General features: G+C 39.7%; 1 protein-coding gene and 1 long non-coding RNA gene across 6 annotated transcripts in view; one reads left to right on the forward strand and one right to left on the reverse strand.

The window, feature by feature from the left end:
* Nucleotides 1–27,474, reverse strand: part of mast2 (microtubule associated serine/threonine kinase 2) — a 416,446-nt gene that overhangs the window by 157,314 nt on the left and 231,658 nt on the right. Inside the window, exon 1 of one of the 5 annotated variants that reach the window (XM_069938764.1) lies at nt 3,575–3,809. The exons of the other annotated variants lie outside the window; for them this stretch is intronic. Coding sequence (XP_069794865.1) covers nt 3,575–3,597 — 23 coding nt within the window. The 5' untranslated portion in view covers nt 3,598–3,809. Of the gene's footprint in view, nt 1–3,574; nt 3,810–27,474 lie in introns of those variants that run through there. 5 annotated transcript variants of the gene reach the window in all.
* On the forward strand, nt 3,835–27,076 carry LOC138763874 (uncharacterized). Its single transcript, XR_011357872.1, has 4 exons — nt 3,835–3,869; nt 11,057–11,202; nt 13,434–13,577; nt 26,939–27,076. It is a non-coding gene; the product is annotated as an uncharacterized lncRNA (long non-coding RNA).

Below are 27,474 nucleotides of genomic sequence, written 5' to 3' on the forward strand. Positions count from 1 at the left end.
GTAGAACATTTTCACCGTCATATGAAAATGGTTCTCATGGCACGTCTTAAGGGACCAGATTGGATAGATGAACTGCCTGGGTACTTTTAGGTATCCGTACTACACCAAAGGAAGATCTAGCTACGTCCTCTGCAGAATTGGTTTACAGTGCCCCCCTAATGGTCCCAGGGATTTCATTCCAGCAGCACGTGGGCAGCAGGAATATCCCACTTCAGTACTCATACACTTAACAAAGAAGGTCAGTACACTGGCACCTATCCTGGACACCTGGCATGGGTCTATGACTTCATACATTGCGCCTAAACTCAAGGACTACCTTTATGTATTTCTGGGCAGGGATGTGCACAGGACGCCATTGCAACGGCCATATAAAGGTCTTTTCAAGGTGGTACAGAATGATGGCTCCACGTTTAGAATAGACATTGGCCGCACACAAGAAACAGTTTTAGTACATTGCCTTAAACTAGCACATGTGGACTTAGATCAGCCAGTATGGGTGTCATGCCTCTGTCACATGGGGAGTCCGCCAGCCTGTTCTAGCTGTGCAGGCAAGACTGCAGTATCACCTCTGAGCTCTGGTTCTTGGGGGGAGTTATGTGGCGAAACCATCAAACCAGCATCCATAGTTGCGGACCCCTGCAGGATCAGGAGTTCCCGGTGGCCGGGAGGCACAAAGAACTCTGGGAGACATGTGACTTCAAAGGTCAGGTGATTGTGATAGTACGCCAACTGTAATTATTTAAACTCATGTGAAGATTGCATTGAACAGTTCTGTGGTTCAGCTCACAGACAACTTTTATTGTGCTTTATTCACTGCATCACTCGCTACAACATCCTATTTTGAGATGAGCATCTCAATACCATAGTGTGTTTAGCTGATTGATTTCAATTAACCACAGTTGTTAACCCAAGGCAATAAATAAAGTGCTAGAAATATTTGATAGGCCAGAGAACAGTAAAAATAATATTGATCTGTTCACTCCTGTAATGTATGTTATTTCTGGCTCCCTTGACTATTGGATGAAAAGAGTCATCTATCACAATTACTCAAGTCCCTAAATAAAAATCAAACATCAGAGGAAATAAAAATGAAGTCAATTAGAATCCTTTGTAATACTCAGATGCCTAAAATAGGGATTGTGACACTGTGAACCCGGAGTGATAGTAGCATTTGCACAATCTTCCAAAGGTCTAAAAATTAGAACAGAAACAAATAAAATATTCTTTAAATATATGTTTTTGAGAATTATGCAGCAAAAAAAAAGCTGACGTAGCCAATTGATTTAATACACGAGGACTTTTATTGTTTTAAAAACACAAAAGAACAAAGTTTTTTCAATGAGGGTTGCCTTGCAAATGAGAAATCAAGTGCAGGTATCGACTCATGATAATTCCACCTTTGCAAAGGAGTTTTACCTAGATCTTACATTTGCTGCTAAATCTAAGTTTGTATTTGGGCAAAGCAGAGGAAAAGGGGGAAAAAATTGCTCCATGTTTTTCATTAAGACTGTTAGATTTTCATAGATCTGTGTGGTGTTCACAGGTCAACATTGTAAGATGACAAGATAATCCTGTCACATTTCAAACCTTTTGACTATTTCTTTGGCCTTAGAGAATTTTCAGGTTGCTTTGCATGAATATGTTGCTAAATTAATCTCTGTCACAAAGTACAAGGATTAGAAATTAAGTAATGGCAAAGGAATATCCATCTGAAATATTAACTGTTTTTCTCTGCAGACATACTTCTTGTTTCATTTCAAATTTCACTTTGGCTTCGGCTTCCTATTGAATTTTTTTTTAAAAGCTCAGTCTCCTGAAATATGATGGAAAACAAAGACAATTAGTATCCGGCATTTTGCACCTTCTTATAGGTGAAGCAAAGGGCAAGATTTAAATTCTATCTACTGGAAAACCAGGATTTCTTACCCACCCTAAATTACCCTTGACAATTTGGTAGTGAAAGAATTGCTTTCTTAAATCGATGTTGTCTGTCCTCTTAGCAAAGATATTTCCAAAGTATTGTTGAAGAGAGATTTTGATCCAATAAAAGTGCAGGGATTGCATAGTCATTACAGAAGGAAAGTTGCAGGTTGGGCAGGTGTCTGAAGAACTTGTCTTCTCAGCTGAGGAACTCTTGTGTTTGGGAAGTGCTGCTGAAGTTGCCTTAACAGCAGTACATTTCATAGGTGGGACAGATGGTGGAGAGAATGGATAGAAAGGTGAAGAGGATGCAAATCAAACAGTCTACTTTCCTTGGATGTCCAGCATCCTGGAACTGGATGCATTCTGTCATGCTGATTCTCTCATGATCTCCTGAGGTTGACCTCATTGTGGTGGATACAATGTTGTGGTTTCTAGAGGTGGAATCTGTGCAGGACAGCCGATTTTTGATGTGGCTAATGTAGTAACGTGGTTATTTGCTAGTCATTTGCTAGTCAATGGTGCCTCCTCTTATCCAACCAGTCCAACATTCTCATTTCAAAATGCCCCAGCATAAATGTTGCTGGTCAGGAACTTGGCAAAGAAAATTCCTTCGATTGTCTTGGTCAGGAGTTTAAATTCTCTCATGGCAATTCATGGTGCTGTGTGAACCAAATGTCATTTGTCATTTATCAGATCATACTGGAAAATTGTCAGGTCCTGTGCTTGCAGAGAAAGGCTGCTTCATTTTGAGGATTTATGAACTGAATAGAACACTGGGTATTCATCACTGAACACCCCCACTTCTTATCTGATGACTGAAGGAGTTTGACCTGCTACCTGTACACGGATAGCAAGTGAGACAGTTTCCACATCGCCAGGTACATGCCAGTATCCGACCGACAGAGTAACAGATGAACAAGAAGTCCTGGATTTAAATCTGCAACGTTACAACCTGCATGTCTGGTCCCAATGCCTTTTCAAAATCCAGTGCTCACAGCCATTTTTCACATCATCTGCAATGAAGCAAAGTAGCTGAATACTGGCTTTTGTGAGAGTGGGGATCTCTGGATGGTCGCCAGTAATGATCATCCAATCACATGTCTGCCACAGATACCTGAACTTTAGAAAACAGCATACAGTGGACAAAAAAAAATCTTTGTGCTTATTATGCAAAGAGTCTTGGAATAGAAATATTTAGATAAAGAGCTATAAGAGATTTTCTAAAGTGTTAAAAACTAAAGAAATAAAAGATTGCGAGCATTTTAGCATTTCAAATGTGCATCAAATGGAATTGGATTTGAAATTGGATTTGGAATTGGATTTGGCTTCAAGTATCAACCAGCATGTTATCTTTAGCATACAAGAACATTAGATTATTAAGCCCCTCATGTCTGCTTCACCATTCAATAAAATCATGCTTCACCTCAGCACCACTGTACCACACTAACTCTATATTCCTTGAATATCCTAGTACACACAAAAGAAAAATCCCTTCTTCCCTTCAATACACTCAGACATTAAGCATTCACAACAGCACGATTGGACAGATAATTTCAAAGCATGAATTCTCTGAATAAAAATGCTCCTATATCAGTCCTGAATTTACTTCATAACTACATCTAACATGTAAAGCCCCAAAAGATTTGTGTACCTTTCAATGAGATTCACTCTCATTCTTCTAACCTCAAGGGATTACAAGTGCAGTCTGCTCACTCTCTTCTCATTGGACAAACACCATATCCAAAGACCTCCACCACACATACGTTGCAATTTCACAGTGAGAAATGAAAAACAAGAAAGATCAGATATAGTTGAGTCGAAGTTCAGAAGTCGTTTACTCAGTCACACACAGCTTTTTAAATCCCAGCATGTTCCAAATGACGTCATCGCATTGTGATATCACGATGTCACTCGGAACCTCCCAAGCCGCGTCAATTAAGCCACTGGTGAGCTGCTACATCTGTATCCCTACTTGAGTAGCAAGTCCAGAACCAAATACTATAATCCAGGTGCTGCATCACCAACCAGTCTGATGATGAACTAAAATCCCCTTACTATTGAGGTCTTCATGTCCTTGGCCTTCCAAATTACTTCGAATTCAGAATCCGAATTTATTCTCATGAACATGTACCATGAAATTTGTTATTTTGCTGCAGTAAAATTGTAAAAGATTATGTTTCTTTTAAACACACTATTTAAAAACAAGTTAAAAAGTGAGGTAGTGTCCATGCTTCATTTTCCATTCAGAAATTTAATGTTGGAGTGGAAGAAGCTGCTTTTGTACCACTGGGTCTTCATCTTCAGGCTCCTGTACCTCCTTCCTGATGGTAATAGTGAAAAGTGGGAATGGCCCACTTGAATGGTCCTTGATTTATAGAGGCTACTTTCTTGTCACTCTGTCTCTTGCAGAGGTCCTTAATAGAGTGGAAACTAATCACCAAGATGGTGCTGACTAAGTTTACAACTCTCTGTTGCCTTGAGCTGTCTTGTGCATTGGCACCTCCATATCAGACAGCAATGCAATCAGTCAGAATGCTCTCTATGGTAGAAATTTGCAAGAGTCTTTGGTGACATACCAGATCTTCTCAAACTCTAACAATGTGTAGCCGCTGGTGAGCCTTCTTCATGATTGTATTGACATGAAGGCCCCAGGATAGATCTTCAGAGATGTTGACTCCCATAAATTTTAAGTATTTTACCTTTCTATTGCTGATCCCCTTGATGAGGATTAGTTTTTGTGCTCTCCTGGTTTCCCCCTCCTGAAGTCCACATTCAATTCCTTAGTCCTGCTAACACTGAGTGCAAGGTTGTTGTTCTGGCACCACTCCACTAGCTCGTTCCTGTGCGCTTCCTCATTGCCATCTGTGATTCTACCTGCGAATGTGGGGTCACTGCAAATTTGAGGATGGCACTGGAATTCTACTTAGCCATACAGCCATATCCTATTTTGATCTTCAGTGAGGAAGATACATTATTACTGATCTGCAATGACGGAGGTTTTCCAATGAAGGAGTCAAGGATCCAGTTGTAGAGGGAGGTGCACAGGCCCAAGTTTTGAAGGTTGCTAACCAATATTGAGGTGATCTGAGCTGCAGTCGATAAAAAGCAGCCTGATGTACATGTTGCTGTTGTTGAGATCAGTGGTTCTCAACCTTTTCTTTCCACTCACATACAACTTTAAGTATTCCTGATGCCAGAGGAGCTCTGTGATTAGTAAGGGATTGCGTAAGGTTGTATGTGGGTGGGGAAAAAAGTTTGAAAACCACTGTTTTAATCGTACCTAATTGACTCATTATGTGCACAGTTTCGTAACTCAAAAGGAAATGGGCCATTGACAACTTTTATCAAGCAAAATATTTCAGTTACAATTGGGTCTAGAGCAGTGGTTTTCAAACTCCCCTTCCCAATCACATACCACCTTAAGCAATCCCTTACTAATCACAGAGCACTTATGGCATTGGGATTACTTAAAGTGGTATGTGAGTGGAAAGAAAAAGGTTGAGAACAATTAGTCTAGATGATACAGGGATGAGTGGAGAGAGAGCCAGTGAGATTGCATCTGCCATGGAGCAATTGTGGCAGGTTCAGGTCTCTACAGTACTTAGGTACGAGTTAATTCTGGCCATGACCAACCCTTCAAAGCTCTTTGTTACAGTAGATATATGTAGTGATCAATGGTCATTGTGGCAGTAAGCTCTGCTCTGCTTGGGCATGGGTACGATTGATGCCCCTTTAAAGGAGATGGGAACCTTCAATTGCAGCAATGACAGATTGAATGTTGCTGAGAAAGTGGACATATCTTACTGCAGGCTTGCTTTGCAATAGTTTACTTTCATTGACATTCAGTGCCTGAAAATCCCATCTTTAGAATGTTCACAAAATTTCAAGAAAAATTCTGCTCTCCTTTTTTTTCCCCAAGGTTGACCGTTATATTCCAGCTGCCACATCCTTCACCATTCATTGACCTTCAATATTCCCCAAAGCCTCTCTCTCAACCAAATCACCGATGCATATTGCGAATGACATTGAACCAGAGTAGTTAGCCAGAGATCAATAACAGCTGCTTTGTCACAGACTCCTTAAACAATAGTGACCCATTTACTCCCACCTATTCTTTTCCATCTGTTATTCAATCCGCAATCTATGCCTAACCAATATTGAATTTTGTGAATAAATGATCAAATGCCTTCTAAGAGTCCAAATGCACTATATTCATTTGGTTCCCCTTTATCCATTTTGCGAGCTGCAAGCTCAAAGCTCAAATAAATTTGTCAGACATTTCCTTTCAAAAGCTGACTCATAATAGTCCTGTTATTTTCCTAAGTGCTCTGCTACCAATTCCCTTATATCGGTCATCTCATTGTCACTGCCACTAATATCTGGCTAACTTGGCCTGTGGCTCGGCTTTTCCACTTTCTCCTTTTCTTAAATAGCAAAGTAACGTTTCCAATTCTTTGCTGTAATCTATAGAATTTGGTAACTAATATCATCACAATCTTCTCTTCAATCCTATGGATTAACAACTGTTTGACCTATTAATTTCTCGCCAATACCAATTTATTTTTATTTTACATTCGCTGTGAACTTGCTGCACTTCAATCTTTCCAGTAGGTTTACTGACTCCCTTCACTGAGTAAGATAGAAAAAGTACTTAATTTTCCAAAAACCCAGCTTTCCTGCTCTTTCTCGCCACATTACAAGGCTTTTCCTTAGATCTAGTATTATTTTTAACTTCTCTTGTCAGCCATGGCTGGACCATATCACATGAAGGTTTGTTTGCATGCCTTAAAGGAATCTCTCTCTTTCCCCATCTCTCTCTCCAACGCTCCCTATCCATTCCCATCCAGTCACATCTATTCCTATCTCTATTTGATATCTATCAATATCTATATTTGCTGTAAAATATTTGATTTAAAGATATTGGCCATTGTTTGCTCATGTTTGTTGTGGGCGGCGCAGTTGAAGTAGCAGTTAGCGCAATGCCGTTATAGCGCCAATGATCGGAACGGGGATTTAAATCCCACGCTGTCCATAGGAGTTTGTACATTCTCCCTGCGTCTGTGTGGGTTTTCCTCAGGGGCTCCAGCTTCCTCCCACTGTTCGAAGCATAGTGGGAGTGTAGGTTAATTTGCTGTAAATTGGGCGGCACACACTTGTGGGTTGAAATATACTGTTTCCGTGCTGTATGTCTAAATTTCTTTACAAAATTAATTATGCCTTTTGGTCCACTGGTGTTGTTTCCCAATAGACAACTTATGTTTCATGTCCCCATATATTTTACATTTATTACAATCTCCTGAATAACTTAAACCACCTTCAATTCTTGTATGAATTTTTATTATACCATCACTTTTCCATAACAAGGTTTTAACCAAAAGATATTTCACCTATCCCTCATTATCCATGAGAGACTGGGGTACAGACTTCCCCTGAATAACAAAAAAAAACATAGATATCACCAAAGCTCTCACCTTGCATGGAATACAATTGCAAAATATACACATGCCCTGTAATATTCCAAAAGCTATTTGATTATACCCATTTCATTCTCTTTGTGACAATTCCCTTGGTTATCTGCTCTGCCCTATCCTGACAAACGCTGACTATCATTACCCATTTTGCTAACCTGCATCACCAAACAATCTCTTCTATTTAGCCTAAATTTCCCTTCACTCGAACATGTGCATTCTATATAAAACCCAAATTCATCATGACATACCATATGTAAAAATATCAATTAGGCTATTATACAATTCTTTCGAACGTTGTAGTTTTGAAAAATAAATACAGATCAGAGGAAAAAATGCTTCTGGTGGCATGTTTCAAGCAACAAACTGCATGATTTTATTAATACTATCACTACATAATTAAAACTGCTACTCAATTGTCCATCAACTCCAATTGGTAGACTGCGAATTGCTTAAAATTAAACTTTTACAGCTTCATTTAACATAAATTCTTTGAACTCTTTAGGAGACTAAATCACAGTTTAGGAGACGAGCAGTGTATCTTGGTCCTCATCCAGTTTGATAAAACTTCACTGATTGACACATGCAAAGACAGAGTGAAGCACAAAAGTCTGTAGACAGTGATTTTTTTCTAAAAACACAAGTCAATAATGTATCTTTACCTCACATGGACACTACAAGACCAGCTGAGTTCCTCCAGTATTTCTGTGTTTTTACAGCCAAACAGAGCAATGTCTGGGGACAATTTCTACAATGGAAATGACTGCAAATTTTCTACCTCCATTAATTTATGCTTATATAGAATGATTTCAATAAAAACTTGGAATGAAAATCTCCTCTCTTTTCCAGTTGCCTTACTTCATATTTTTTGGCGCTCCGTTGTGTTCAAAGATGATTTGCTTCTACTCCAGATTGTGAGGTCTGAGGTCATTGGTTCAGACCCACAGATTCTTTTTTTGAATTTTTTTTTATTTTCCAAGACACACAAATCCAGAGCAATAAAATCTTTCTCAACAATGATATATTACATTCAGAGCCATTTCTGCTACCCTCCCCCCCCTCACTCATCCCTCTCCTTTCCCCCCATACCCTAATACCCCAAGAATGATTTTGTAAATTAAACAAATATAAACAACCAAAAATCTATAGTCACAGACCCTTGAAAGAACTAAATATAAACCCAAAGTAACAAAATAAAATGAAAAAGACACAAAAACAAAAGAACATGTCATCTGCACCATGACTCATTTCATTTATCTCAGATGTTCCACTATAAGTTAGATTTTTAACTTTCTTCTATTTAGAAGGGGGATAACTATATCTGGACAAAGGAGGAAAAACCCAACACCCAACCCCAACCAACCAATTTTCCCTTGCAACCGCTGCAACCGTGTCTGTCTGTCCCGCATGGGACTTGTCAGCCACAAACGAGCCTGCAGCTGGCGTGGACTTTACCCCTCCATAAATCTTCGTCCGCGAAGCCAAGCCAAAGATGATACAGATAAGCCTGCCATATCCTAAAGAATGTGTCATATTTCCTCCTAAAATTGTCTGTGATTTTCTCCAACCCACAGATTCTTCAATAGATGGGGCAGGAGACACTGAATGAAATGGGCACATGGGTGGTGAAGTACTATGTTCCTCATGCCATTTACTAATAGAACTGATTAATGAGGGCCTCAGTGCTGAGGATGTTGACCTGGAAGACACTGGCATTGGTTTGTGCATACTTTCAATGAATTTGGCATGCAAGCTGCAAATTTTCCAAGATAGTATCATAGAATTTTACAGCATGGAAAGAGGCTCTTCAGCCAACTTGTCCAAGCTGGCCAGGTCATTTCCCAAAGCGAATCCCATTTGCCTGTGTTTGGCCCATATCCCTCGACACCTTTCCTATCCATACATCTGTCTAACTATCTTTCAAACATTGTAATTACACCTGCCTCTACCACTTCCTTTAGCAGCTTATTCTTTCTGTTCGACAACACCCTCTGGTTCCCTACCATTTATCGTTAAGTCATACCCTAACTTAACCTACCAAAGAGGAACACTTTATGTGTGCCTTCTTCCACATGCTTACTCTCCACCACTAACAACTCAGGCCTCACCCACATCTCCTCCATTTCCCCTTCATCTGCTCTGGCCCTCACCACATCCCCCCCCGCCCCACCCCTGCACCCAGATGCATCAAACATAGAGTCTCCAGCGTCCGCATCCAACACATTTTCTTTTGGAATTTCCGGCATTTATAACAGGATCCCCATATGAGACACATCTTCCTCTTTCTTCCCTTCTCTGCCTTCCAAAGGGACTGCTCCATCCATGACTCCCTTGTGCACTCATCCCTCCCCACCAATCTCCCCTGACCCCTCCTCTACCCCAGAACCTTCTTCTGTGGCCACAGGAGGTGGAACACACCAACACCTCCCCTCTCACCACAGTCCTAAGCCCCAAACAGGTCTTTCAAGAGAACCAACACTTCACTTGTATATCCACAGAACTGATTTACTGCATCCAGTGCTCCATTAGTGGCCTTCTCTGCATTGGAGAGCCTTGCCACAGCTTGGGAGACCACTTCACTGAGCACCTTTGATCCACCTACAGCAACAGAGACCCGACCCCCAGTAGCCAACTATTTCAGTTCTACATCACACTCTCACACTCACATGTCTGTCCATGGCCTTGTGTACTATCCCACCAAGCCCACCTGCAAATTGGAAGAACACCACCTGATTTTCCGTTTGCGCACTCTCCAACTCTGGTTTCTGCTAACCTGCTCTCCTCTTCTCCCTCTTCCCTTCCCCTTTTCCAGTTCTCCTCCCTCCCTTCTCCACCTATCACCTCCTGCCTTTGCGACTACATCTGAAACCCACCTTACATTTTTGTTCAGACACCTGCCGACATTTTCCCAAACCCTGATGAAGGGCTCAAGCTTGAAACATTGGCTATGTATTTTTACCTTTGCTATATAAAGGACCCTATTTGACCTGCTGAGTTTCTCCAGCATTGTGTTTTTACTTCAACCACAGAGAGTACAGATTTTAGAGGTTGAATTTTAGAGTTGAATTCCATCTGCCATTCCTTGGCCAATTTCCCATTTCATTCAGATTGCTGCAAAATCAGATAAACTTTTTTATGGTCCATCATACTACCAATTTTGATGCCTTCCTCAAACTTACTAACCACATGAATTGCAATTTCATACAAGTTGTTAATATAAATGAATCTTGACAATTACAGTTAATATCATGCATGCAATGGTCTAAATCATTGAATGATTCAATATGGATTGAACCTCTAACTTCTGAGTCCACAATGCAGTACAACACTGATTATCTGAATCGGATTCTCCGATATCCTCATTTATCCTAGATTTTTTTTTAAACTTTGGAGCAAAACTGACCTCACAGATTGAAAAAAATTCACTCGACATGAAATTAGAACGACAATTATCCTAGTTTCACGTAACTCCCTCCCGCTCTCTTTCCATTTCTTCTTTACCTTGCCTTATTGACTTTTCTCTACAACTCTCCCTCTCAAACTTCATGCCACTGTCTCGCAGTCGCAAGTGGTCAGAAGAATCCCTTGTCCCGGCATCTTCAAGGAGGGTGGCCTCACAGGCAGGAGTAGTTTCTCAAGCTCATTGGCATTCCTTTCCTCCTCAGCACAACGGAGCTCCCGACTTGGACTTCGAACCCTCCCTTCAGCCTACACCTCACGCCCAGACTCCCCTAAGCCTGGGGAAGATTCAAAGTCGGGACACCATCGGGAGCTCCGGTGACCAGGGAGATAGGAGCCTGACAACTGGCCCGTGAGTATTTCACCAGCCCAAGAAGCTTCCCCAGCGATCAATGGCAGTGGTGGGGATGCATCAGGTTGGGAATTCTCAGTGATTGGTCGCGGGGTTGCAGCCAGCATTTGTTTAGTGAGAATTAAGCATTATTTCAATGCTTGAAAAGCCTTCTCTTGTTATTTGTTGTTGTTTAAACATTAATACAAGAGAATAGCTGTGACTATTGGGCTGTTTACAAAAAATGAGCAGTTATCCAAAAAAAAGTTTATCCTAACCATTTTGGATAATCGGAGTTGTACTGTATTTTGTGATATGGAATGCTTGTTTTGAGATCAGCTTCTATACCTGACCATAGTTCGTATAGTTTTAGAAATTACAAGTTCACTTCCTGGTCAGAGGATATTTTATTCCACTGACTGATTCTAGTAATCAAAGCAACTGTTCTTAGGGGCTGGCCACATATTCTAGATAACAGAAGTATGAGAGAATCACTCAAACTTGCAAGCTTCTGATGGAGCTTATCAAAGACGATGCAATGAGGATATTTTCCTGGAACTTGGGTATAATTTGAGAAGGAATTTTTTCTTGCAATTTTACTATCCAGAGCGCTGTGGATGCAATCAAGGATATTCAAGGCTAAGATAGATATCTGGATAACAGGGAAATCAAGAATTAATGTGAATCGAGCAGAAATTAGAATGTAATCCATCAATCAGGACTGTCATTTAAAACTGGAAAAGTGTAATTTTCACAGCATTAGTGACTGGTCCATGTAAAGAAATAAAATCAATCATTGTTTAAAATGAAAAGGGGAAATAATTGGATTGGAGCTAACCTAATTTATTCTTTACATGCAACAAAAAAAATATTCTGGGTGTTTCCAGTGCAAAGTGAAAGATGAAAGTCTGCAGATTCCCTGATTGTAGTAAAAACACAGAAATGCCAGTGCAAAAACTAACAAATGGAATATTCCATAAATTAGCGACTCATCTGAAAACAATGCAGATTAAATTAAAAGTGATGAAAAATCAAAATTCACAAACACAAAGTACGATTCATTGTGTCAAAATAACTAAAGCTTATCTCGTATTTAGTTACTGTATATACTGCTTTGCTGCAAAGAAATATGTTATTTTCATAGAATCAGAGGGAGTAAAAATGGAGATACAACCCAGTCGTTGAACTGTGGTAAAAGACATTTTTGTTTTATAAATCTAATCAGTAGACATGAACTGCAGCATAGGGATACCGATAAGTGTGACAAATTCACAATGTACAAATACACAAATGCTGCACCCATCCTTCAGCTCAGTTTTGAAAGTCAGCCTTTCATTTTCTTTCAGTATTCACCAACACCAGTCTGGCATGATGCCCAGCATTCTCCAAAAACAAGCTACTGAACACTGCAGCATTGCCCTTCAATTGGCAAACAATATTCCTTCATTGAAGATCAGTAACCGTAAAAAAATAGATGGCATTTGCTTTATTCACAACAGATTTTCTACAAAACCATACAGTATTTTTTTTTAAATGTAACTCGTATCTTTTCAGTAACCCTTGCATAATTTTTGGAGACGAAGGCACACAATTATAGCGACATTATTCCTGTAATATAGGATTGCAGCTTGGACAGAACCATAGCAGAATGAAAAATAAAAGACAGTACCTTTTAGAACGTCGGAGCATGCTTGTGTCCGGCATGGAGAAATTGGAGAGCAGAGTCCAAAAAGAGTCAGACATGATCCTTTATACTTGTCATGGCTGAAGAATACGGTACTCTCTAACCACTAAGAACTCAGCTTTTCCCTCTGGACCACTGGATTATTCCATTAAGGTTAGTCAGAAAGGCACAGCATCTGTGCTGTCTGCTCGGCTGTCTATTGATTATGCCTGACTTCATATATGCATGCAGGTGATGGAAATTCGAGCTGGACTGGCTGCACTCTCACAATCTTACGACACTCCAACAAAGTCATTCGAGACCAAAGGATCAATTGCTGCTGTATGAACCATTCAATTTATTTTAATCCAACCTGTTTTGTAAAAACATTCATATTCATACACTCCCTCTGATCTAAGGAATACATTGTGCACCTAATACTTAATACGATTCGTCCACAATTTGTATGAACTAGTGCAAACACAAAGTACAACAGCAGGCGATTGCTCTAAAACAAATGAACACAAAAATTAAATAAACACTTTTTACACAGCAGTGGTGAATGGTCTTGATTTTATTTTTAATCTAGGAAATCGACTTTACTTCTGGTTAGAAAGACAGCATACGCAACATTTGAAGAGAAACACCATAGTCAGCGAAAAATAAATAGTGGAATTTGAGAAAATTTGTGGATATGGAGATTGAATAACACCATAAGGAAACTACCTCCAAGGTACACTGCAGGTCTGAAATTACAAAATTTGTTTATCTACCTACCATGCACATTTTATTTATTAACACTGATGTTGCTGGTCATGAAGTGTACCTTGATACACATCAAATTAGACCTGACAGGAAGGACAAATAAGCTCAGGACACAATAGGCACATGGGATTGTAATACAGTACAGTATTATAGCTCAGATAGAAATACAGTTGATGGGCAGGCTGTCAGCTCAATTTGGTTCAAGGTGCAGATGCTACAGGTGTGATGGAGGGTTCTATAATGATAAGAGGAGAGGGCCATTCATCATTGCAGCATAAATCGTCATTTGTTACCTCATGACTTGATATGAAAAAGATTAACATTTTGAAGCAACCCTACACTATTGTATACTGTTGTACTTGATATAAGCAAACTGTGGAAGTGTAAGCACTAGGGAGAACTTCATAGCAATACTAAGAAAGAATATTCCTGGGGTAACATTCAATGAGGCTGCATGGGTAGGACTTAGTAGGGTATGGTCACTTGGATAGATTTGTACTGTATGCACCCTCCAGTTGCCAGTGGCAATTAGAGGAGTAGATAGGAAGGATGATTGCAGGTAGCTGTAGGAATAGGGTTGGAATAATCAATGATATTAACTTCCATAACATTGACTTGGACAAAATGTGCTAAGGGACAAGACAAGATAGAACTTGGGGAAGTGTGTCCAGGGATTTATTTCTCAAGCAAAATGTTGATGAGCCTTGCAAGAGAGAGAAAACAATACTCAACCTCCAACTCAGATGAGGCTGAGCAAGTGGCTGAAGCATCAGTAGGGGGCATTTTATGACCAGTGCCCATAATTCTATCAAATTGAAAATAGTTAAGGATAAAGGAAGGACTAGTCCACAAGTTGAGGTTCTTAACTGAGCTTAGGCAAGTTCTGGTGGCATAAGGTAGGAACTTGAAAAGCTTGATTAGGTGAGTATTTTGGCAGATAAAGGGATACTTGGTAAGTGGTAGGCTTCTAAAATTAAGACAAGGAGAGTTCAGGGCCAAAGTGTTCCTGTTGGAGTGAAGGGCAAGGATGGCAGGATTAAAGAACCCTAGATGATAAGAGATATTCTGGTTACTTTCCAAAACAAAGAGGAAGCATATGTCAGGTACACACAATTGGGATTGTGGATCCCTTGAGCAGCAGAAAGGATACAGAACAAAAAAGGGACATGAAATACCCTTATTAGATACAGTAAAGGAGTGTCCCAAGAGATTCTATGTATATTGAGAAGAATAACTAGAGAGAATTAAGTCCCCTTAAGGATCAGTGTGGATGTGGAGCCACTGAGGATGGGTGAGATCTGAAATGAATACTTCTCTATATTGTCTCTTTAGAAGATCGTAAAAGCTAGGGAAAGCAGAGACATCTGAAACTTGTCAGAATGACAAACAAAGTGGCACATGAAGCTAGAGCCTGACCACATATATCCTGGGTCATGAGAAGTAAGGGAAGAAATTGCTCAGGCCATAGCTGAGATTTTTAAATCTACTCCTGGATGAGGTACCAAAGACTGGAAGGTGAACTGTGTACTATTTAAGAAGAGCTGCAAGGGATCTAATTGAGCTTTTTGAGGAGGTCAGTGACTAGTGGAGTACCACAAGGATCTGTTCTGGAACCCCTGCTCTGTGATTTTTATAAATGACCTGGATGAAGAGGTGGAAGGATGGGTCAGTAATTTTGCAGATGATGCAAGTGGGAGGAGTTATGGATGGTGCTGAAGGTTGTCAAAGGTTACAAGAGGATATAGACAGGATGCAGAGTTGGGCAGAAAAGCAGCAGATGGAGTTCAATCTAGACAAGTGTGAGGTTTTTGGAAGGACAACCCAGAACTGAGTACAGGGTTAATGGTCGGTTACTTAAGAGTGTGAATGAACAGAGGGTCCATGGCTTCCAAATCCATAAACCCTGAAGGTCGCACACAAGTTGATAGGATAGTTAATAAGGCCTATGGGATGCTGGGCTTCGTTAATAATGGTTTGGAGTTCAAGAGTAGAGAGGTCATGCTGCAACTCTACAAATCTCTGGTGAGACCACACATAGAATATTGTGTTTAGTTCTGGTCACCTCATTACAGGAAGGATGTGGAAGCTATGGAGAGGGTACAGAGGAGATTTACCAGGATTGGAAAGTATGTCTTATGATGCAAGGTGTGCAGAGCTGGGACTTTGTTTATTTGAGGCATAGAAGGATGAGAGAAGATTTAATAGCAGTCACCACCATAAGTCTCTTCAACAACAAACTCAATCAGAGACTCATTTAAGGATTCTTACTTGTGCACTTTATTAATTTTCTTTTGTTCTCTCTGTATTGCATAGTCAATTTGTTTACATTTGTTATCTGCTTACAGTTCTTTTACTTGTTTACATGTTTACGTTGTGTACAGTTTATTTTTTGCACTATCAATTAGTAGCGATTCTGCCACACCCACAGGAAAAAGGAATCTCAGGATTCTATATGATGACATGTAGGCTCTCTGACAATAAATCTGAAATCTGATTATGAGAGGCATAGATAGGGTGGACAGCCAGCACCTGTTTCCCAGGGCAGGTTCAGCAAACACCAGAGGACATGTGGACAAAGTAAAGGAAGGTTAGTTTGTTTCTTTTTTAGAGTTGTAGGTGCCTGGAATACCTTGCCAGGGATGGTGGTGGAGGCTGAAACATTAGGGGCATTTAAGAGACTCTTAGAAAGGCACGTGGATTAAAGAAAAATAGACAGTTAGAGGGTAGTTGTGTACTTTTTTTTGGTAGGAATATATAGGTCGGCACAACACTGGGGGGCCTGTACTGTGCTGTAATGTTCTACGTTCTAGGAGTGTGACATCAGAAGTAGTTACTGGAGGTTATTCTGAGAGACAGGATTCAACTGCCTGTGGAAAGGCAAGGAGAGATGAAGGATAAAAAGCATGGCTTTGTGAAAGGGAAATTGTGTCTCATATTTGAGTTGGTTGTAAATGTGTACAGATCATGAACCATTGCAGGTGGTAGTCATTGTCTACATGGCATTCAGTAAGGCTTTTGACAGGGTTCTGCATGGTAGACTGGTCTGCAAGATGAGATTACATGAGATCAAAGGTAAGAGGGACAAATAGATGCAAAATGGGCTTGATGGCAGCAGTCGGAGAGCAGTAGTGGAGAGTTACTTTTAACTTTTGAGGTTAGTGGCATGCTTCAAGGATCATATCCATTAATGATTTGGATGAGAATTCAGTTGGTATTGTTAATATGTTCATGGATGACACCAAAATTGGTGGTGTGGTGGAAGTAAAGATCATGGTCTTAGGTTACAACAGGATTTAAACAACTGGGAAAGTGAGCCAAGGAATGACAGTTGGAATTCAATCTTTAATACTAATTCATAGCAATACTAAGAAAGAATATTCCTGGGGTAACATTCAATGAGGCTGCATGGGTAGAACTTAGTAGGGTATGGTCACTTTGATAGATTTGTACTGCACACACCCTCCAGTTGCCAGTGGCAATTAGAAGAGTAGATAGGAAGGATGATTGCAGGTAGCTATAGGAATAGGGTTGGAATAATCAATGATGTTAACTTCCATAACAGTGACTTGGACAAACAATGTACTAGGGGACAAGATTGGATAGAACTTGTGTGTCCAGGGATTTATTTCTCAAGCAAAATGTTGATGAGCCTTGCAAGAGACTTCAAGTTTGAAGTGATGTATTTTGGGAAGTTAAACCAAACAGAATTTAACCAGTGAATGACAGGGACATCGAGTATATTGTAGAACAGAGAGACACAAGAGTATGCATACATAGATTCCTGAAAGTGCCAACACAGGTAGACCTGTGGTGAAGGTGCCATATGGTGCCCTTGCCTTCATCAGATGGGGCATTGAGTATTGTTCAAGAACTAGATGTCTCTTTACAGCTGTAAGAGACATTGGTAAGACTGCATCAAAAATATTGCATGCAATTCTGGTTGCCACACAATTGGAAGTGATTCCATTAAAGCTCACCAGCTGGAGAAAATAATTGCTTTTATATCTGCTCAATGTTATCTGGCAAAATATAATATTTAAAGTGCAAAGCATTGTAATGAAAGGTTCTCCATGTACAAACATAAAAGCAGAGAGTTTTTGTCTTTCCGATTTGTTTGGAAAGAAATCTACTCCTATCAAAGGGAAAAGCATACCAAATGTACATATGGCATCTGCATCAGAATTCCCAAACATGAAAAATGCAACCACAGCAAAAATATAGGCAGAAAATCACAGCAGCAATAAGTTTTGTTATAATTTATGAGATCTGGTTAATGTTATAGGATATAATTAAGTTAAAAGCTAGAGGTTACAACATTTGCTTAAAAGGAGATGCTCATGTTTTAGCTCCATTTCAGTCCAATATCCCTAATGTGGCACAAAGAAATGTGAATAAATCAAGAACCCTTTTAAGAGTATTTCTGGAGTCTGTTTGGAGCTCATTCAGTGATTGGGGAGGTGGGGGGGGGGGGGGGGGGGTGGTGGTGAAACTGAATTGTAAGCCAATTAACAAATCCCAAATATCTTTTTTCATGGCTTCTGGGACTTAATTCAGTCTCAATGATTGAACAGCAGCAATTCCTCACGATGCAACTCAATATATTCAAAATGTCATCATAGAAAAACAAAATCTTTGATTGTTGTGAATACAAATAACCCTTAAACTTCAAAAAAAATTCCTCTCCTTGAATATTTACCAGTTCAAGAATCTGAATGTTACACACAAATCAGCTAACATGCCCTCAGAGAAAGTTACACTATGATTTGCACTGAACATCATTTACTACTTGCCTAAACATCCTGGTAAATCTCCTCTGCACCCCTTCCGTAGCTTCCATATCCTTCCTGTAATGACGTGACCAGAACGGAACACAATATTACAAGTATGGTCTCAAAAGAGTTTTTAGAACTGCTACATTACCTCATGACTCTTGAAATCAATTCCCCAACAAATGAAGGACAGCATACCATAAGCCTTCTTAACTACCCTATCAACCTGGACCCCTTGGCCCCTCTGTTCTTCACACTGCCAAGAATCCTCCATTAACTATATATTCAACCTTCAAGTTTGGTCTTCCAAAATACATCACTTCACACTTATCCGAATTGAAATTTGCCACAATTCCTCCCTACTCCTCATCCTGTCTTTCTCCTGTTGTAACCTCAACCAGCTTCAACCTTCGAGCTGTCTGCAAATGAACTGAACAATCCCTCTATTCTTCATCCAGGTTATTTATAAAAATTACAAAGAGGAAGGGTCTCGGAACAGATACCTGCGGAACTCCACTAGTCACTGACCTCCAGGCATAAATATGTTCTGTCTACTATTACCCTCTACTTTCTGCAGGCAAGCCAATTCTGAATCCACACAGCCAAGGCTCCATGGATTCCAGGCCTCATTGACTTTCTAAATGAATCTATTAAGCAGGATATTGTAAAATATCTCAGCAAACCCAACTCCCCTGACAAATGGATCCTCAACTTCTTGTCCTACAGGCTACAATCAATAAGGATTAGTGACAGCACCTCCTCCACAATAATTCTGGAGATCAAGGCCCCATAAGGCTGCGTTCTTGTGCATATCCATGACTGTGTGGTCGAACATCTATCTAATTTCATCCAAAAATTAATGCATGACACCACAATGATCAGCCAAAATATAGAAGAAAGATAAAAGGACGAGTGGCTTGATGCCAGGAGAACAATCTCTCCTTCAATGCCAGCAACATTAAGGAGTGAGACCAGTAGTTCCTAACCAGTGGGCCAGTGTGCTTCTACGTGGGCCACGTAGTCATCCCAACCCACTGAGGTCAGGTCATGTCTCAGTCTCCTGAGTGACCTTGGGTGGGGTGGGGAGCCAAGTACCACTGGGTCAATGAGGTCATTTGGTCTCTCAATATAAACAGTTTGGCACTAAGCACTCAGTCACACCTCCTATCAGACCGCCACACAAGATAGATTCAGACTAATTCAGAAATGTGTGCTTTCTGTCTTCTTACTGCTTGTTGTTCTTCACCAGTCAAATCTCAAGAGGCTCCTACACACATATTATATATTTATTATATATACATATATATTTATAACAGAGGAAGGCCCAATATATTTCTCCTCTAAAATTAGATACAAATTATTTTTGCAAAAATTTTCATCAAAGATTTACCCTGCACATGATTGTGTTACTGTAGGATATGTTACAAATTTGCTTGGCTATTGTGATGAAATGAATAACCTTTAATGTTCAAGGAAACATACCAACACTATAGAAATAAATTAAATACAAGCTAACAGACTGTGTATTTATGCAAGGTAATTATTCAGAAGATGAATCCTTCGTAAGTTTTGTTATGCTATTCCGTGTGCTTGTCACGATTTGGATATTAATTCCTTCCAAAAATTTTTTTTAAGATATAACCTTTTTTAGATCTTTGAAAATAGACTCATTTTTGAAACCAATATTACCTGTAATAATAATTGTACATTTTTAAATTTTGACATACAGACATACAACACTGTAACAGGGCATTTCGGCCCAAGATTCCATGCCACCCAATTAACCTACACCCCCAGTACATTTTGAATGGTGGGAGGAAAGCAGAGGCCCTGGGGAAAGCCCACGCAGACACTGGCAGAACGTACAAACTCCTTACAGACAGCGTGGGATTCAAAGTTCAGTCCCAATCACTGGGGTTAAGGTGTTGCATTTACCACTACATTAACCATGCCACCCTATAATGTCAATAAACATTCATGCTGTATATTTATAGTTAAAACATAGATGAAACTAAAAAAAATAACGAAAAATATGATGAATTAAATTAAAATACACGCCGAGAAATAGCAGAATCACGTTTTAGCAACACTGTGTTTGAAACACAAAACATATTATACAAAACAAACAGCACATAATGGAGTAGATCTCTTGTTTTTAGTTGGTTTTTAATATTTTCATGTAGTATCAGAATTTATTGAGATAATAGGAACTGTTATCAGGCTTTTTATTATTTTTTTTAATCTCAAAAGGAATCTATTTCCATAAGATTAAAAAGGGTTATATCTCAAATTTTTAAAGCCAGATAAGTGTCTCCCAGAAATCAGCTGAGAATAACTGGCACTGGTGAAGTACCTCTTTCTTGTTCAAGTGAAGTCCCTGATGATCTGCAAGATGAACTGATTGTCCTTCAAAATAATTCTGAATGCAAAGATGTGTTTGAGACTTTGTGTATCTCTGAGTTTTGGCCAAAATGACAGACAGTTGCCCCAACATTACAAAGGACTGTCTTCACGACCACTTATCTTTGTGAATCAGGCTTATCAATGTTGCTACTGTTGAAGACAAAGGCATAAAATCGTATTGAAGTTGGCAGATCTCAGGTGTGCATTATCTACAACAGAACCAAGGATGTGGAAACTGGTGAAGAAACTTCAGGAACAGGGGTCTCATTAAAGTGGCTTGAGCTTTGATTTTGATTGGGAGGTTTTATGTTCAGAGTATGTTTGCAGTGTTTTTTTTTATTCTTTAATAACATTAAATAAAATACTTTAAAATAGATAAAGTGTGGCGGCCCGCCTCCACGGAGATCAAGTCAGCGTGGTGCGCGCTATAGTAAACAGCAGCATAACACACCATAACACGTCCCTTAACACTGCAAACCGGTTCGGTTGAAAGCTCGAGCAGTACAAGACCAGCAGCACTAAAATGGCACTGGCCAAGCTGCCCAGCTAACAGCCTGGGGAAGAAGGGTATTCACATGCAAGAATGTTCCCGCCCGCTATTGTTATTCATGCGGCTGATATCAGCCAATCAAACAAAAGGCAGGAACTCCAACTGTATAAAAGGAACCTTTCCAGCCTCAATAAATCTCAGAACTTAACCTCCCACACTGCAAGTGTGTGTGTTTCTTTGTCGCAGCCTTAGTCTGAAAAAAAAGTTAAGAACCACAAGACTAGACATAACCATCTGAAGGAGGTGTGAAGTTCACTCCCCTATCCCTATTAATGGAGCTGAGGTGGAGATTATAGATAGCTTTGAGGAGTAAAGTTGTGACACGATGGCCAAGAAAGCACACCAGCAACTCTCCTTCCTCAGAAGCCAGAGAAAATCTGCTTTTTGTAACCTGCATCACTTAACAACTTCTACATAAGCATCTTTGGAAGTATTCTGTCATGATTCATCACTGCATGGTACAGGAACTGATCTGTCTGAGACTGCAAGAAACTGCAATGAGCTGTGACCATCAAACAAACCTCTCATTCCCTCCATCAACTCCATCTATACTTTCCAGTGCCTTGGAATAGCAGCCAACATATTCTACTACAGCGACTCTTTTCCTTCCTTCTAGTCAGGAAGATCCACGAGTGTAAGACCATAACACCACCAAATTCAAGATCAGTTTCTTTCCTGTTGTTATCTCAGTCCAGAAAGAACCTCAAAATAGTATAATATAGCCTTTGCTCAGTACTGAACTCTCTCTATAACTCTGTGCTATGTTCTACTTGCTGTAATATGAAAGTGTTGACTAGAAGGACTGCTTACAAACAAACTCTCACTGCACTTCGGTACACGTGACAATAAACAAACTTGAAATATTCCATCAAGATTCCATTGGAAACTATCTTCTGGGTCACACCGTTGGGCTGCAGGAAGAGTTCCAAGAATAGTTCCAAGAATCTTGATGTAACCTTGATCTGAGGTGCTGCGTTCATGGAGTTTCCATGTTCTCCATGACCAAGTAGAATTCCCCCATCCATTCTGCATCCTAAAAACATGCTAGTTGGACAGTGCATTGGCTCGTAAGTTATTTCTGCTAAAGGAGAATGGAAGGCGAATTAGGCGTAAGTCAACACACATGTGAAAGAGAATGGATTGCGGGAAAATAAACGAGGGAATGAGATTCCTCTGCCTACCAGCATAGACTTGATGGGTGAACTAACTTTTTTCAATGTCAGAGAGCAATATAAGACTCAGACTGTAGCTTCTGACAAAGATCTCACAGACATTTCATTCAATGTTTTAACTGAGATTTAAAATGATGAATGAAGGAAGGAAAAATACTGTGCTGAATTGAAAATATTTCAAACTTCTCTCTTCAAAACCACCAGATACAAAATAAATGAGAAACAATTTTTGTGGCAGCTTTACAAATGAAATTAATGTAATATTTGCAGGGTGTCAGTATTTATTGAACAGTCTAAAATCACCATGTGCATTTATGATATTAACCACTGAGTGTGTATTGCCGAATGATTTCAAGGGTGAACTGATTAAGTGCCTACAATGGAACCCCAATTTAACGTGCCCCGATTTAATGCGAATTCAGATATAATGTGATGAATCATTGAACCCGGGTTTTGGGCTGCCTTCAGGGGCGAGTTCGGGTGCTTAGGGCTCGCGGGGACCTGGGGCTGCTGCAAACAATGGGGTCCTGGGGCTGTCGCGAGCAGAAGGGGCGGTCGGTTATTGAAACCCCGATTTAGCGCGACCCTAATTTTCTCATGATGCAATTTTTTGGACACCAACTATCGCGTTATAATGGGGTTCCACTATATTATAAATTTACTTTTAAAATAAAAATTACTGCAGATTCTATTCATATCCCATTGCTCGCTGGAAATTGCATTCTGATAAATGCCATTATGATCAGTTCTTTCAAGTGATATACAAAAAATAGGAGTTAGCTTATTTTACTTGAAGACTTCCAAGAATCATGAAGGCCATCAGGTCACATAAATTTTGTTTACCATTAGGTTAGACTACCATCATCACTTCCACTTCTAATAAGCTCCTTACTAACCAGAGCAATTTTTACTTCCCTTCAATCATCTGCTTTATCTATAGATTTCCTAAATTCCCCCACTTCCTTCTGTTGTTGTCACCAAATCAGTTTTTGGATACCATATCACAGAGCTGAAGGAATGTCTGGAACTTTACTCCAATAAAATAATTCCCAACAGAAGTAAAGGAATACAAAATCAATTTTAAAATGTACAATGTACTAAGGCTTTGAAAAGCCCTATTTAGAACCAGAGAACACTACAGCAGAGAAACCAGGCCATTCAGCCCTTCTAATCTGTGCCAAAACATCATTCCACTAGTCCCACTGACCTCTCCTATCCGTGTATCTATCCAATTTATTCTTAAAACATGAGTGAGCCTGTATTTACTATATCAGGTGGCAGCCCATTCCACGCCTTCCACTCTGAGTACAGAAGTTCCCCCTAATGTTCTCCCTAAACCTTTCCCCCTTCACCTTTAAGCCATGTCCTCTTGTATTTATCTCTCCTAATCCACTCATTTACTTTGTCCATACCCCTCATAATTTTGTAAACCTCTATCAATCTCCCCTCATTCTTTTACGCTCCAAGGAATAAAGTCCTAACCTGTTTATCTTTCCTCGTAACTCTCTATTGAAGACCCGCAACATCTTAGTAAATTTTCTCTGCCTTCTTAATGATATCCTTCCTGTAGTTTGGCAAACTAATTGCAAATGACTTATTTCTTTATTTGTAAATAAATGCAATGAGGGAAACACAGCAGGCAACTCACACACAGCAAAATCCACAATAAACACAATGAATTAAACCAGATATTATTTTCTTTTATTAACTCAAAGGTTTGTCTTTAGAATTGGATAATGGGATATTTTACATGCACCTGAGAGATTTTACATTCAATGGAGTTAAAAAAAAAAATGAAATGAATGTTCTCACCTCTGGCAGGACTGCACTCTTCATTAGTGAAGAGAGCTGTCAGTTTATATTATCCATGAATCCTGCGACCGCAGGCCTGTGCCAAAGATGGCAGCACCTATTAAACTACAACAGCCACGAGACTGCTGTTGGGAGACTTGCGTTGGGCTGCAGACTGCTGGAAACTGGCTTGAACTGGTTGGAGAGGTACCAGGTATCAGAACCAGGATGCGAGGAGGAGCTGAAGGCACTGAAGGGTTCCTGACCATGTCAGAGATATGGATCTGGAGCTTGGGTTTCCAATGGTTTGGACTGGACTCTGAATGGCTGCGAGGGCTGAGGAAGCGCCGGAGGCAAATCTACAGACACTCGGTGACTCTGGGGGGACTCTCTTTCACTGCTCTCACTCTTAATATAAGAGCAGCTTTGGCAATTCCTGTTAGTGGCAAATCTGTCTGCCTTGCAGCAGTCTGTAATGGATTTTTGTTAATTTTTAGTTTAATGTTAAACTATATTTCATAAACATATATATATGAAAGTTAGTTTGTGGACTGGACAGGGTCACATCACAATGACAGAGTCTCAGAGAGAGAGAGTTCATTTTAATGTCACCAAGTCTGGAAGAACAGATCATAATGGAACTGAAGTAAGTCTTAATTGATTCTAGGCCAATGAATGAAAACACAGTATTATGCTGGCAGCTGTGCAATTAAGAAAGTTCTTCCTTGAAGTGACATGTATTTATACTTCATGGAGTCATAAACTACTTAAACCTCTGAGGTCAGATGTTTTTATGGATGTGAAGAGATAATTTGAAGTAAGCCAAAAGGTCATCTACTACAATTGTGTTTTTGGAGAAATGAAACAGCTGTGAAGTCATGTCACATGATTTCAGAGAAACAGAATTGAAGCCAGAAAGTGACATTTTGAAACTAAAGAAATTGAATATCCTGTGAAATACACAGGGGCAAAACAGTAGTCTCTGGAGTGAGAAGGAGATGCTGTTCTGTATTGCATTATCCTTGTCATGGAAGATATTCAAAATAAATGGCTTTAAAGTAAGTAAGACCATTTAGATCTTGATTAAGAAAGAAATCAGTGGAAAAAGACTCCATAACTCTTCAGCATGAGGGAGTTTGTGAAATCACTCGTATGAAGAAATATCTCTCTAAAAGATAGCTTATCAAAAGACTCACGAGTTTAAAGAGATCTGAAAGACATGATGTTTAAAAGTATTCTGAACTGCGACTTAAAAATCTTCAAGCAACATAAGAAGTTTAATGCTGAAATTTAAAACCCACTTTTCAGAAAAGCTCGAACTGTAATAGTTTGGATTTTCTTTCTCTCACATACACTACATTGGCGCGTAGTTGGAATTAAGTTATAGTTAAGTTTAGAGATAAGTAGGAAATGTTATGTTATTAATAGCTTAATTAAAAAAAACTATTATTTTGAATTTACCATTGTCTGGTGAATTTTCCATTCATAACAAAATTTGTTTGTAACAAGGCAAAAGGAAATTTCAAGTCATGTGACACTGTTTTATTACTATGATAATAAATTGACTCTTGAACGAAGCCATCACTTCCTAAAGTGTTTTTTTTATTCACTCTCTAAAATTCCTTCACCAAGGCACTTTGGCACAATTCAGGAATCTTGGCCTGAGTACAATAATATCCATTTATTTCACCATATATCAAATTCTCTTCATTGTTATATGCCATAATTCAGTTCATTTTATTCTGTAACAAAATCTGTAATCTATTCCTTTCTCAATTCCTCCGTCTCTAACACATCTGCTCCCAGTTTGAGGGTTTCCATTCCAGAGCATCGGAGATATCCTCCTTTTTCAGAAAATGTGACTTCTATACTTCTATACTTCCCACACAACTGCCCTCACTCCTTCCTTCCCCAAATGGAATAGGATGGGTTCTTCCCATCCTCGCCTCGCACCTCACCAGCCTCCACATCCAACACATTATTCTCCGCAACTGCCACCACCTACAATGTGATTGCATCACTAGATACATCTTCCTCTTCCCTTTTTGCTTTCTACAGTACTCCCACATGCTTTCCCATCAATTGCCCCAAGAATCGCCCTCTGTGACTCCATTTGGGCCCACAACAATCCTTCCTAACTGTGAATCTGTCAGGGTCCATTATTTACTGTATCTGGTACTCCCGATGCGGCTTCTACATCAGGGAGACTGGATGCAGATTGGGAGAAATTGCTCAGTTTAGCACCTTCAATCTGTCCACTGCAACAGCAAGAATTCCCCAGTGGCCAACCACAGCCCACCACTACACTAACAAACCGGAGAGGTCAATGTTAATGCTAGCTGGTTCGAGAGTGCCCAGATGGAATACGAGGTGTGGCACCTCCAATTTATGTATGGCTTTGATTTGGCAGTGCAGAGAAGTTTCATCATTTTTTGGGGGGGGGGAAGGTGGGAGAATTTCTCAACATTGCGTGAAGTTTCCAAATTTCTGCTTTCGATTAAACTGCCCTGTATTATCTGCCAAGTGCTATCAGTGCTGCCATTTCCAGATAAGCAGAATCTGTTCAAAATTTGAAAGTTCAGATTTATTGTCAAGAGTACATTCATGACAACATATCTAATCCTGAAATTTTTTTTTCCTGCAGCCCAGGGAGAACTCCTGAGTGAAATTTGTCGAGATTTATACTGAGGATGCTACTCTTGAATCCTGCTGCAGGTTGATTTAGCACAGGTTCTGTGGTCCCAGGAATATGAAAGGGATATACAAGACCGTACAGAAGAAAAAGAAGCAACTAAGTTATATTCTTCAATGCTTTGTGTTTTGCATATGGTCTGTAATTATTGAAAAGTACTTTCAAATATTTTCTGCTGTCTTTATGCAAGTTTTTTTAAAAAAACAATCTTTTGGTATTTTTAATAGACTTTAAACATTTATGAACAGATTTTCTGAAAAGCACTGAATGGCTGGTGCCTGATGAACTTTAAAGTAGAGCTTCAGCAGGTGTCCAAAGTTACCAGAAAAGTTTGAAGGCTTATTGCCATCAAGTCATCCCATTACATCAATGTTTACCTGTTTGTTGCTTGGCATGCACGAGGTCAAGTGAGATCAACCTCATGTCTGCAGAGAAGGTACTTATTTGCCTGCATATTTATGACACAGAAGTCAGCCACACAGCCCATC

This window comes from Narcine bancroftii, chromosome 5 (assembly GCF_036971445.1).
Source record: "Narcine bancroftii isolate sNarBan1 chromosome 5, sNarBan1.hap1, whole genome shotgun sequence".
NCBI classification, from domain to species: domain Eukaryota; kingdom Metazoa; phylum Chordata; class Chondrichthyes; order Torpediniformes; family Narcinidae; genus Narcine; species Narcine bancroftii.